The 15,000-nt window shown below is 34.8% G+C and overlaps 2 protein-coding genes across 3 annotated transcripts in view; both read left to right on the top strand.

Moving 5' to 3' along the window:
* The window catches only part of Dip-C (dipeptidase C), a 935,347-nt gene that overhangs the window by 556,226 nt on the left and 364,121 nt on the right, over positions 1 to 15,000 (top strand). The window lies entirely within an intron of this gene.
* Positions 2,466 to 15,000, top strand: part of LOC137654595 (ras-related protein Rap-1b) — a 46,891-nt gene continuing 34,356 nt past the window's right edge. The window contains exon 1 of the mRNA XM_068388369.1: positions 2,466 to 2,634. Coding sequence (XP_068244470.1) covers positions 2,496 to 2,634 — 139 coding nt within the window. The 5' untranslated portion in view covers positions 2,466 to 2,495. The remainder of the gene's footprint in view (positions 2,635 to 15,000) is intronic.

Below are 15,000 nucleotides of genomic sequence, written 5' to 3'. Positions count from 1 at the left end.
AAAAATAATTGATTCATTACATATATATACAAACTCTTCCTAAGGTAGGACACATTCAAACCGGCTTAGGTAGGACACATTCAAACCGGGTAGGCCACATACTATAACAGATCCAAAAAGGTAGGCCACATACTATAACGGCACCGAAAAAATTATAAGCACATTGAAAAATCCTTGGTTATTACGGCAGCCACACGAACACCCCCCCCCCCCCCCCACCCACCCCCCCCCACCCCCCCCCCCCCAAAAAAAAAAATTGCGGAACTAGCACCCACGTTTGCATTCTCAAATGATATCACTTGGATGAAATGTCTACACACTGCTGAATCAGATCTGCGGCCAAAGACCGCCGAAGCTTGGGAACAGTACTGCTTCAGACTTTTAAGTCCGGTGGAATGTTCATGGAGGAAAAAATATGTTTTTTTCTCTGCTGATAGAATCATCGTAGCTAAACTAGGATTGCAGAGGTGAGTATTATATATATATATATATATATATATATATATATATATATATATATATATATATATACTGTATATATATATATATATATATATATATATATATATATGTGTGTGTGTGTGTGTGTATGTATGTATGTATACACGATTCAAAATCTAAAGATTATGGGGTGATTGCTGTGGTATGGTTTGATTTGAACCAATAAAGATATTTGAAAAGTTACTTATACAATCATTTACAAACAAGATGAAGTGACATCCATGATCCTGCTAGGCACATCGTTGTTCGGTTTTGTAAAATTTCAAAACATGACCACTCAGAATGGTCATCAAGAATGTCCATATTTGCTTACCGCAAAGATGTTATGTAATGACATAAATATCTGAACTGTGATTGGGAATCCAAGTAAATATATTGCATTGCGCCTGCGCACATGCAAGAGGTCCGTGACCAAAATAAAGTTTAATAAGATGTTCTTTGGCCTACATTACCTTCCCCTAAAATGTACTCATGACGCAACGAATAAGAAGGTAGGTTATGTTTCGGTAATCATATTTGTTACACATGTTCACATGCCTTCGATGCTGGGCAGACGTCCAAGAATATAGGTCTATCACTTCCATGTGTTAACATTTGACCGAGTTCGTTAAATTCGGGTGCGTTCGTAACACCACTGTGACGAAAGTGGAGACAAGAATAAAAGCAACAGGCAATCAGAACAGTATATTTTTTATCTAAATATTACATTCTTACATACACATAATGTTACATACTTTACATTCCCATCATGTCTGATAAAGATTTATACTTTAGGGAAAGCCCCTTTTCGTAATTATTTATGTCACAATTGTCAAGATAACGGTGGTAATTCTTAGAGGTAGTAGAGATTTTACATTTCCCTTGCGCATTCTATTTCGAATAATGAGTCATATGACGTCATGAGACATTACGAACCTCTTTTCCATGAAACAAACGTAATCATAAACTTAACACATACATACATACATTGGTAGATATTTTTCGCTATAGTGCCATATATTTTCGGTGGGCTCATAATCAAGGTATCATGCTTCTTTAAAACTTAATAGGCAAATGTAAACCGCGAAACAACTAAAGATTAATTTATGTTGATTGATTGTTTTTTTTGTTTTTCAAGTTATCTGGCCTCAAAGCATACTGATATAAAAATAGACTTCTATTCCTGTTGGGGTCCTGTTTCTATCTTCTTTTGGCATTTGCAAATTTTTCTTTTTCTGTTAACATATTAATTGCATTTTCTATCAATGTCAACTCAAATTCGAGAAAGGTCAAATCAGATTTCGCACTTGGGTTCTTATGGGGATCCTTCATCTCAAATGAAAGTGAAAGTATATGAAGTTAACTGTAGAAAATAAGGAAACGATGAAAATGATAGACTGAAATGAAATATAGAATTAAAACAAGAAATGCTTTAAAACAAAAGATTTTAAGTCATTCAGGGTTTCTTCACATTGAAACCATTCTTGAACATAAAAATAAGAATTACATGTTTTCCTATTTATGGAAATAATTTCAGGAAGTTCTGATGCAAAAAATAAAGCAACTGCGGGAAATACCCTTTGCCAGCATAATTCATTCAGAGGAATTACATGAACACACGGACATTGGTATCAAGACTTGGACGCAAATGAAATGTAGTTCTCTTGCCTCATTCTTCAATAATCTCCAACGCTTTTATTTTCATTACAAACATCACCGTAAAAGAATACGGAGGACAGCATTGATTAGATTTATTCTAATGTTTGTTTCCCACTTGAACACAACCCGATAGTGAAGCCTGTTCAATGAGTATATCCCAAGTGGGCCGTGTGCTGAATAAGGAGGCGGTGCCGAAGCTCCGGTGGGCCTACCATTGCTTCTGGCTGCTCTCACCTCGCCCTCAATTCCTCCCATTTGTCAACAAACATAATTAGCGGTAGACCCTACGGGGATGGTTGAGGCTTGGAGAGAGGAATGAGGGAGTGGTTTGAGGGGGGCTGGGGCTCTTTGGAGATATGACAGGGAGGCAGGTGTATACGCAACCGTGTGCGGTGGCGAAGATAGTCAAGCATCCGGTAAGTAGTATCGGTGCTGTTTGTGCTAGTGCTGGTAGTGTCTTTGCCACTGCTGCCTCCCTGGTCCTACTTGGAAAGTGTAAGTAGAACCAGGTTCGGTTAATCAACCTTCAGTATTTGCAGTTTTAAAAGAATCCAGGGCTTTATTTTGTTTGTGGCTTTGTAAGGCTTTTTAAAACTATCTTAATCACAGTATTTGCTTGATCCAAAATACAAAGGAGGGCTGGGCTGAAGGAAGGACGGTAACGGCGTGCCTGATCTTTCTCACAACGACTGAGAGATTTTAGAATCCTGGATTTTCAATTAATTTGCAAGTGAGGACTTTCTCCATATTTTACAATAGATAGACGTCATATGTGTGTGTGTGTGTGTGTGTGTGTGTGTGTGTGTGTGTGTACACACGAGTGTAGTTTAAGTGTGCTCTTGAGTTTTCTTTCTAAAAATGATATTATGAAGTCCTGAACAGAACATGATTTCAGTAACCGTAAGAGCATTTTTGTCTTCATAATTTCCTGCCACAAGATACCGCATTTTGACAGTAGAATATACAGCAGTCATATGTATGTGGGATACGTCAGACGAAAGAGACAATGCTGGTGCTTGAATTAGGTCTGATGAAGCCCGATTGCCTGATCGTAATTAAATCATGTTACGTTGCCTCATATGTTGGCTCGAAGTGCTTGCAGCGTAAGGCTGACAACAATTTTACATTCTACATTTAAAAAACGGAACTAGGGGGAGTTGCATTCAGCCACTAATCATTACAATTCTAAAAATGGTTCCGGAAAATGGCTCCTTTGTTGTCTAAGGGTGACTGACCAGGTTCACTGTGAACATCGCAAGAGCCTCAACTATGAACTTATGACATCCATAACATTCTGTGAGTTTCTCTAAGAACTAATATATGGTGAAAACGCACCAAAGAATCAGGAATAAACTGAAGCCTTACATATTAAGTATATTTTTCTTTTTAAAGGTAATTATTAATAAATGTATAACTGACAAATAAAAGGACTATACTAGCAGACCGAATCTGGATTGATACAGTGTTTATGCAAATGAATAAGTATGATGAAATTATGAGACATAATAGGTAATTTAGATTTACTTAGTCTCCTTTATCTCAACGAGAATTAAGCTTGAGAAGTCTAATTGGAAGTTTTTTTGTGCTTCATTGAAAGGAGGTTTGATTAGGTTCAAATTAAGTCCACCTTGCTTCTCTCTCTCTCTCTCTCTCTCTCTCTCTCTCTCTCTCTCTCTCTCTCTCTCTCTCTCTCTCTCTATATATATATATATATATATATATATATATATATATATATATATATATATATATATATGTAATATATATATATATATATATATATATATATATATATATATATATATATATATACGTCTGTATATGTGTGAACAGGTTTTCTATTTTATCTAAACGCCTTTTTCTTTCAGAGTATGTGGCTTTAGATTCTCTAGTTCCCAACCATCATTTTAGGATGAGGCTGCAAGCCCCATACCCATATTGCACTCTCGCCACTTCTGCTTATTGTTGAGATTAGCTACCAGGTATCTACTTCACCTTGAAATCAGCAAGCAGAATGATTTGTAAATCATTCATTTACTCGACTTTCTTCAAAGGTTCCAGAACGACATACTTCAATTTAACATCATCAACGCAATTAGGAAAAATATGCAATGTAGAATAATAACCCATCTAAATCATACGAAGAATTGTTGTTGCGCAATTTTGAGTTTTTGGAAGGATTTCCTCGCAATATTACAGATGTAAATAAAATCAACCAATTTAATGATATTGACTGATCACCGACTGAGCCAGAAAAAAGAAAAGAAAATAAAGCATTGCTTATCAATACTAAGGAACTTACATTATATAAAACATCGAACCCTCACTGGACCTAATTCTTCATTCATTGAAAAACCTTCGTATTATAAATCCTTAAGTGAAAGTATTCCCAAGAAAGCCTTGGCACAATATGAGACGTTAGGCCGAAGAACTGAATCGCAAGTGACTATAGGTAATGAATGACGAATCATAGAGAGATTCGTCTAACCTACACCATTGGTTATTCATGCAATGATATTAGGAAAACGTGCACGCCATTCTAGATTTCTATCGTAGATCCAGACGAAAGAATGAATATTTCTTCTCAGCCGCAACTATGGTAAAGGTATACTATAACCGTGGCCACAACAACCATAGAGAGGTTGCTGTCTCCACCATGTCGTGTAACCGAAAAAAAAAAAGAAAAAAAAAAGGAAAAAAACTCCCTAGAGCAGTACTGCATAAATGCGGTATTCTTGTGCAGCTTTTTTGCTCCACGTCATATGATTGCGTATAGAGAATGTGTATACTGATTAAGATCTGAGGATAAATAAAAAATAGATAATTGAGTATTTTATTTCATGATAAAAAGAAAAGATGTAAATTTTATGAAAATGCAGACACGTTAAGGAGTTTCTGCTACATATCTCTGACTTGATTCATCGCAAAAGAGGCGATAGTTTTAATCATCGTAATGCAAACATTGTTGATCAAGGAAATCCGTGTAATCTTGTCTATGACGTGACCGAGTTCTTTTTCTTTCATGGTTTCAGGAAATCTTGGAATATATATATATATATATATATATATATATATATATATATATATATACACACATATATATATATATATATATATATATATATATATATATATACACAGCAATAAATGCAGCCCTTTCTAGTCCATTCCAGGACAAAGGCCTCAGACATGTCAATTCATGTCTAGCGTTTGGCGAGTTTTCATCACCACGCGGATTGATGATGGTGGGAGATTTTCGGCTGATCGCTCACAACAAAACAGTCTTACAACTTTGCTGATCATGGCGATACACAAACCCTTTCACCACGTTAAGGTATCCCTACTCAGTAAAGGATATATATATATATATATATATATATATATATATATATATATATATATATATATATGTATATATATAAGGAGAGAGAGAGAGAGAGAGAGCTTAGTAGATCTTTCCTTTTCAGCGATGGAATTTATTTACGGCATACAACATACAATAAAGTTTTTGCATGTGAAAATGATTGACAAGCGATTGCCAGAGATTCTATAGATCCTATGATTTCGTGGAAAGTCGCCATTAATCTTGACAGGTTCATGGACCTGGAACAATGATACTATAGCGTCATATCTAAGGTAATCTCTCTAAAAGGATGAAAATCATATTCATGATCACTGTAACAGAAAAATATCGCGTGTACGTTTTATTTCTATTACCCTCGACATGAAAGCAAAAGCGAAAAGTTTAATTTAGGTCTTATAAGAAATGCGACTGAACATTGTTCGTGTGATTATTTCAAGTGAATTATGTATGCATTTATAAATACATATACTGTATATATACAATATATATATATATATATATATATATATATATATATATATAAATATATATATATATATATTATTACTTGCTAGGCTACAACCCTAGTTGGAAAAGCAGAATGCTATAAGTCCAGAGACTCCAAAAGGGAAAATAGCCCAGTGAGGAAAGGAAATAAGGAAATTACAAGCTAAGTTATTAACAATTAAAATAAAGCAGTTTAAGAACCGCAACAGCATCACAACAAATCTTTACATATAAACTATAAAAACTTAAAGAAAAGGAGGAAAAGAAATAAGATAGAATAGTGTGCGTGAGTGTACCCTCAAGCAAGAGAACTCTACCCTAAGACAGTGAAAGACCATGGTACAGAGGCTATGGCACTACCCAAGACTAGAGAACAATGGTTTGATTTTGGAGTATCCTTCTCCTAGAAGAGCTGCTTACCACAGCTAAAGAACATCTTCTATCCTTACAAAGAGGAAAGTAGCCACTGAACTATCATATTGCAATAGTTAACCCCTTGAACAAAGAAGAATTGTTTGATAATCTCAGTGTTGTTAGGTGTATAAAGACAGAAGATAATATGCAAGGAGTAGGCCAGATTATTCAGTGTATGCTTGATCAAAAAGAAAATGAGCCGTAACCAGAGAGAAAGATCCAATGTAGCCCTGTCTGGCCACTCAGAGGACCCAATAACTCTATAATTGTATCTTAACGGGTGGCTGGTGCCCTGGCCAACCTACTACCTACAATATATATATATATATATATATATATATATATATATATATATATATATATGTGTGTGTGTGTGTGTGTGTGTGTGTGTGTGTGCGTAAAAATCACAAGGAAACGTCATGCCCTAATGCAGAAGAACCACTGGGAAAATGAAAATATGAAATATAAGATTAAGTCCTGACTAGTTTCGTGATACTGTACTTCTTCAGAGGACTGATCATTCCTCTGAAGAAGTATCACGAAACTAGTCAGGACTAAATCGTATATTTCATAATTTAATTTTCCCTATGGTTCTTTTGCATATATATATATATATATATATATATATATATATATATATATATATGTGTGTGTGTGTGTGTGTGTGTGTGTGTGAGTGTGTCTGTGTTTGAGTACGTGTGCGCATGTGTAATTAAAGTTATTAGATAATATTTCAATGGCGTCTATAAATCGTAGACAGCTTTTCTCCGGACAACTGCTCTCCAAATATTTTCCGGGATAACGTGAAAACTGCACTTTACGTTTAACTATTTAATAATTGGTGTCGTTTAACCATTCTAGCCCTGACCAAGAATCACGTAAACATTATTCGAAGCACGCGTCGACACCAAATATTAAATGGAAAAAAACAAAATTAATTTTTTATGAAATTCGGGAAACTATTTGTAGCTCAGTTTGTTCAGAGAGAAGCTGTCTTCGATTTATAGACCGCCACTAAGATACTATCTTCTATTAACTGTAACTATACGCACATAAACACTCCAAAATCAAACCGTTGTTCTCTAGTGTTGGGTAGTGCCATGGTCTTCCACTGTCTAGAGCTAGAGTTCCCTTGCTTGAGGATGGACTCAAGCCCACAATTCTATGTGTCTCTTTTTCTCCTTTCCTCGTTGGGCTATTTTTCCTGTTGGAGCCCTTGGGCTTATAACATCCTGCTTTTCCAACTAGGGTTGAAGCTTAACTAATAATAATAATAATAATAATAACGTAAAGTAACATACCCAAGTACTACACACACACACACACACACACACACACACACACATATATATATATATATATATATATATATATATATATATACATATATATATGTATATATATATATATATATATATATATATATATATATATATAAGTGTGTGTGTATAGGGGGATTCTTTACTACGCAGAATTTAACATATTTTTGCAAATTACGCAATTCTATATAATTGAGTCTCCTGTAAAATTTAGAATTATCATAGTACAAGAAGTCAGTCGGACTCCATCGCCTACCTATTACGAGCCAAAGTTCTGACCTAGAAATAACATTGCTAGTTTTCATTGCTAGTTTTCTTATATAGAATATATAAGACCTGCAAAAAGACAAACTAGATTGATAAGCAATTCTTCAAAGTTCCAAATACCGAAATTAAAGCATTGAAAAAAAATAGCAATGACTAACAACAGATATCGAGCCAGTGTGAATATCTGACCTAAGAGTTATCTGGAGTGGAAAATCCTGCAGTTGAGTCGCCATTGCAAATTCGTTCTTATATTGTCTGTTCGAGAAGACCATCGACACATCTTCGTCTCTCGATCTTGAGTAACCCTGTCACAACTTCTACAGGATGCAAGGCGAGCGAGAGGATTTCCTGTGGGCCGCTGCTACTGGCACATGTCCCTTTCTCCGTCGTTACTTAGCATGTGGTCATTTTATATATATATATATATATATATATATATATATATATATATATATATATATACGTGTGTGTGTGAATACATACACACATACATGCATGTATGTATGTATGTATATATATATATATATATATATATATATATATATATATGTGTGTGTGTGTGTGTGTGTGTGTGTGTACATTATTGACATCTTAAACGGGTGTGTGTATGTTTTTGTAGTCACATAAAAAATGGACACAAGTACTCAAATTTCTTATTATTATTATTATTATTATTATTATTATTATTATTATTATTATTATTATTATTATTATTATTATTATCACTAACCAAGCAATAACCCTAATTGGAAAAGCAGAATGCTAAACTCCCAAAGGCTCAAGCAGGGAGAGTAGTCCCGTGAGGAAGGGAAATAGTAATTAAATTACATATAAAAAATGATTAAATAATATAAAATATTCCAAGATCAATAACAACGTTCAAATAGATCAGTCATACAGAACAGATAGAACGAGACTTACGTCAACCTGTTCAACGGAAAAGAATTTACTAAAAGTCTAAACTTCTGAAGTTCCACCGATTTCACTGACGTGTCCACTGTCCAGTTATTTCTGGAATTCTTTAAATTGAGTTTTTTGTTGAGAGAGAGAGAGAGAGAGAGAGAGAGAGAGAGAGAGAGAGAGAGAGAGAGAGAGAGAGAGAGTATATTAGAGCTCCAGTCATTTGCATGTAATTTTTACTAAAATGCAAAAGTGTTTATTGTCATCTCTTAACCTAGACAAATGTTACTGAAGCATCACCAGCAAGTCACAAAGTAACGGGATGTCCACAGTGTGTAAAGATAACTGTCAAAGGAGTAACTGCTCTTATTCGAGTTCAGATACAACACAGCATCAAGGCGAAGAAGTCATTACTGGATCATCTTGAATATAAAGGCAAACAAGTGAAAATATGCATTGCTTATTAAAGAAGACCAAGAGTCTTACAGAAAATACAAAAGAAGATCAAACACCAGAAAATGAATCCGCTAAGGTATATAAAGACATCTTTAATGATCATCATTATTACTAGCCAAGATACAACCCTATTTAGAAATGCAGAATACTGTAATATTGAGCTTTATAACGGATAAGACAAGGCTTAGAATTAACTGCATACTTAGTACTACTTACAGGATGGTAAAGTCTGAGAAGATCTGAATGCAATGGATGCATTATGCAATATGCATAAAGAACTAACAGAAAGGCGGTACAAGATGTTACTATTCAGATCAGGAATAAGGAATTTAAAAATAGAGCAAATTTTTGTCCAACAAATTAAGATGTGAGTCAGTAGCTGAAGACCAGATGAAAGAACAGTACTCAAAATTTTAATTGAAGAATGAAAGAAATTATACATTTCCCCAGGATAGATTGATCACCGAAAATCTTGAAAGACTTTCTTAATAAGATATTTTTGTGTGATTAAAGAAGAAACAGACTGGAGGAATTCGTCAAGAGTAAACTTGCAATCAAGAATTACCCCTATAATGGTAAAACAGTTGTATTTAATATGACAGACATGATCAGTGCAAAGACCTGGAAGTTGGGGAGCCAATATCCTTGACCTATTTACAATCATACTTTGGTTTTGTTAGGGTTCAACTTCGTGCCCCATAATTTGCAGCATGCGCTAATTGTAGCTAGATCTCTATAAGGGATTCAGCAACCACAGGTCTACGTTCAAGAGATGGAATCAATGTAATAACCACATTTTCTAGACTAAACTACATATGCGTATACTGTATAGCATGAAAAATAATTGGCTGAGAACACTTCCCAGATGAATTCCAGATATTACATTCCTATAGTCGTTATGGTGCCCACCAGTAACTACTCTTTACAATATATGATGATCCTAAGAAAAGACCCACCCTCGCACATCTATAAACGTTTGAACACAAGGAGCTCATGATTACCAGTCAAATGCAGCATAGAAATTAATGCCAATCATATGTACCTCTTGACCCCAATCAAAGGATTTATGTACAGCATTGGAAATTATAAGAGGAGCATCACATGCTTCAATTCCTTACTGAAAGCCAAACTACAAACTAGGGAGCCGAAGATTACCTTCTTCATACATGTTTAGACGTTTTGGCAAAAGACGATCAAACAGTTTTTATAACAAGGGAGTTCTGGAAGTTGGGTGGTAATCAGCAAGGCTAGATTCATCACAAACACATTTACCTAACGGAGTAACATTACCGATTCTCCAACTAGTGCAGAAAGATCCTCTGCTCGCTAACTATCGAAAAATAACCGACAACTTAGGAGTTACTAAATCAGCTTTCTTTAGAAATAACAAAGGAAAATAACATTGGGCTCTAAACTTCCATAATCATCAAGGTCCAGCAAAAGTGTTTTAATTTCAGGGGACCGAAAAGATAAACTAGTTAGTTAAACTTCAGTAAAACATCGATCTAGTTTCATATTACTCTGCTTACTCTCAAACCCATCAGCCAAGGATTGTCTTTTCCTTTTAACAGTGACTGACAAAGCCATCTGGTTTAAGCAAAGAAAGAACTGTTAAGTCTTAAACAAATTGTGCAGATTTAAGGGTAGCCCGCCACTCGTGTTCCTGGTTTGTACTAGAAAGAGTTTCATTTATGGTTAAATTGTATTCCTTTTCAGTTGAAACATAAACTCTGTGAGCAACAGCTCATATCTGTGTATGGTTTTTCAAAGTCAAATACGATCTGGTACTTTTCCAAAGATGGTAGGCTTCCTACTTCTTCAAATAAGCACGCCTACAGTCATCATTGAACCAAGATTTGCCCTTCATTCGGTATTTCAAAATGCGAGATTGGATACGCCCATCCCTTTATACAATTTTGGCCAATTAAGATGTAAAGGACCACTTAAAATGCCATCCAGTCTGCTTTAGTTTTTATTTACTTCATACTAAAGTGTGACATAGCAGGAATAGGTTGCAGAGTCTTAATTACTAACGAAACCAGAAGTACCTGCAACCCACTCGTCTTGACAAGTGTTAGATCCTGAAATCAGCGATTCAGCGCGCATTTCGAAAACCAAATGTAGACAGGGTGACTAAAGTTTTTGTTGACACGAAAGGAAAAATGGCGAGGAGTAATGATAATCATTATTGGATAGTTAATTCACACAAAGTCTTTATTCTCAACGAAACTAACCTAAACTTAATAGTTTACAAATGGTTCAAAAAAAAAAAAATAACAAACTCTGTTTGGAGAACGATGGGCTGAACATCAAAATCAATAGAATAAATGAAGAGGAGAGATAGAAATAAAAGGTGGGGTCCAGTGCGAAAGATGTGTTGACTCTATCTCGTGAAAAAAGGTTATATAGATAAACAGAGAGATGATATAAGATGATTTACAAAACCTTGGAAATGTATAAAATCAATAGCAATGCCGATAGTCAAAAGGCGTATCGAAGGTCACCAAAAAAAAAAAAAAAAAAAAAAAAAAAAAAAGAATCATGATGCAAAGCAGCAACAGTATAAAATCAGAAGAGAGACAAAAATGAAGCATGGCGGCGTAAATCTTCGCAATGAAGAAGTTGCAGATAATGTCAAGCGAGTGATCCTTAAGTGATACAATTGGTTCGCTGAATTAGAGAAAAGGTTGAATGTGATTGTAGAGAATTGACTGAAGTACTTAATGCGCGCCATCCCTCCATTTCAGTCTTAGACCCGACTTGCGAATCAGTCATCCCATAACAAAGCATCACATATTCTTCTTCTTGTTCTCAGAGCATAATTAGTTTTATTTTTAGAATTTAAACGAGTGTCTCTCTCTCTCTCTCTCTCTCTCTCTCTCTCTCTCTCTCTCTCTCTCTCTCTCTCTCTCTCTCTGTTTATAAGTGCTCTCTTCAAAATTCATCTAGTTCCATATATTAATGGTTTTCTTTTATGCATATTTCACCAATGCACTCAGCATTCTCCTCTTTCACTTTCAGCTCTCTTTAGGTATCTGAGGGGCTGACTTATCGGAAATTTTCCAAAATTTAAATACATTCCAGAGAAAATTCTTTCTTTCATTTTTATATTATTTATAATTTTCAGGTAGTTATCCATGTTATTAATATTCAATGTCGCCTTTATGAACTATTATTGGTTATCGCTTATTATAATTACCGGAAAAAAAAACATTGTTAACCTTGATGGTACTGCTGTTCTTAATGCTTAATCATCTCTCAAGAAATTAAAAGAGAATTTATTCAGATTTTGCTTCTACAATGTCAAAATTTTAAAAAATATCTTCCCGCTAAATCGACCAGTAAATTGAATTCAATCACTGATAACATTTCATGGTAGTGCATTACACGTCCATTATCTGGTATCTTTTACCATCTTGCCAATATTAACGGTAGAATTGAAATCGTACTTTATGCGACCTACGTGACTTCAATTTGTCTGCGATTGGCAACACGAGTCAAAGTGTTGTTGGGCGAGTGCTAATAAATGGCTTTAGTAAGGCGTTCGTGACGCACCGTCTCTGTGGAAAGCTCAGCGCCACGTTCTGCAAGAATTGATTTCATCCCACAGCCAAAAGCTTATTAATTTCGGCTTTTGCATGTGACCGCTTCAACTTTAATCTTTGATAATAATTTCTTTATATAAAAAGAAAAATTGTTTCACATTTCCTCTGATGATGATGACCTTGGGAGCTCATTATTTTTAAATCCTATTATTTTTATATCTTCAAGAGACATTCAGCTTGTTGACGTCTCAACTGATATAGCCTAATCCTTCGACATTTTCCATTGTTTAAAAACAGTAAGAAATAAAAGATGTTCGGTTTTCCTTTTGAGTTTTCATATTGCATAATCAAAACTTCTAAAGGACGTCCATCCTTTTAAATTCTATTCTAGAAAGAAACTTTGACCTTTGCTTTGTTTGAAACCACTTAGATCAGTTTACAGAAAAGAAAAGTCAGATTTTTTTTTAACCAACGTATAGATTTTGAGCATTTTATTACCTTTTCTATTATGTATAAAAACATAGAACATTCTCGTTACATTAAGAATCCTTTTGCTAATCACAATGAGTGCCTCTGGAGTGATGTTCCCCGGTCCAGCGTCGTCATTTAATTTAGATAAGTAGGTTAGCTCTACCTCCTAAATCTTTTAAAGCTTCTCTGGTGTTTCTTGTATTTCATCTGGAATATGACACATATTTTCATAATCGTCGTTCATGCTTTTCATCAGTAGACTATACCCAGAGGGGGCTAGTCTTGGTAGGCAGAGACATTCCTCCCAAATGTGCATGCGGACAAGTTGCATGTTATTCAAATGCATTTACTTTTCATTTATTCTTAAATTACAGGCTAACATGAGAACAAAATAATTATCTATCCCAGGACCAAAGTAGACAGGGTAAAAGAGCACAAATAATGGAAAGCTGCATAACAGGTTCTTGTCTTATTTTTTTTTCGACGATCATTATTGTTATATGTAAACTAATGGTAAATATTTGAAGCAGATAAAATTAAAGCTGAGCATAATTGGAGGAAACTCGTGCTGCCTACCCACCCACTAGAGGTTACAAATTCAAATGAATCGAAAATCAGGAGCAAAATGTAAGTTTCAATGATATCGGCTGAGGATATTTAGCGTCAGCTAAAAGATATAAGAGGGATTTTATTCTATGATATCCTGTGCATTTTTGTAACTTACGAATCCTGACAGAAATATCAACTTATGTTCTATTGTAAGACAGGAAGACTGAAGTAATTTTCAACGTCCACCCAAGTGATGTATAAAATAAAGAGAAGGCAAATTAACATTGAATTTATTTTTAATATAGCACGTTTACTGTCCTTGGAGTAATGGAAATTAAGTCGCCATCAAATCGCAGATATATCCGGCCCCCTCCAATGAACATTGAAACTGCGGAACTCCATCCACTTTTCTCGGACCATTATGAACTCCTCCTTAAAATTTACTTCTGCCCAGCAACGCAGGAGACATTCAAGATGTACTTTTATATTCATTTACCTTCATGCATTACTAACATGGCATGCATGTTCTAGCCTCGGGAGGATTTTACTCTTATGTTCCGATCTAATTTGAACAAACTATTTTTTTTTTTTTTAGAAATATTGCAACGTTTTAGATCACAGAGAATTACTCAGAGCCATATTGCATATTTCTGTTTAATCAAATATTGACGCAGATATGTACTAATTCTCGTTCTTGTAGGTGTGACGTTTATCAGTTTCAAAGTAATGAATGAAAGAAGAGAAACTGCTTTTTTAGCCCCTTCAGGTTTAGCTTTAGGTTGGACAATAAGCTCCACAGCATAAGCTTGTGCTTTGGATTCCCTGTGTCAGTGTTCGTTCATGTCTTAGCCAAATTCTTGAAAAGGAAAATAGTTAAACGATTAAATGACTAAATACGTCGAATAACCAGGAAAGGTTAAATAAAAAGTATTATTTATCCTGTTATTTATTTCAGTGTAAATGTATTCAGATTTCACTATATACATTTGCAATGGCTATTGCAGTAAAACACACACACACACACACACACACACACACACACACACACACACACACATATATATATATATATATATATATATATATATAT

Source organism: Palaemon carinicauda, chromosome 15, assembly GCF_036898095.1.
Source record: "Palaemon carinicauda isolate YSFRI2023 chromosome 15, ASM3689809v2, whole genome shotgun sequence".
NCBI lineage: Eukaryota > Metazoa > Arthropoda > Malacostraca > Decapoda > Palaemonidae > Palaemon > Palaemon carinicauda.
Note: the sequence above shows the minus strand (reverse complement) of the source record. Positions and strands in the feature narration are given on the sequence as shown.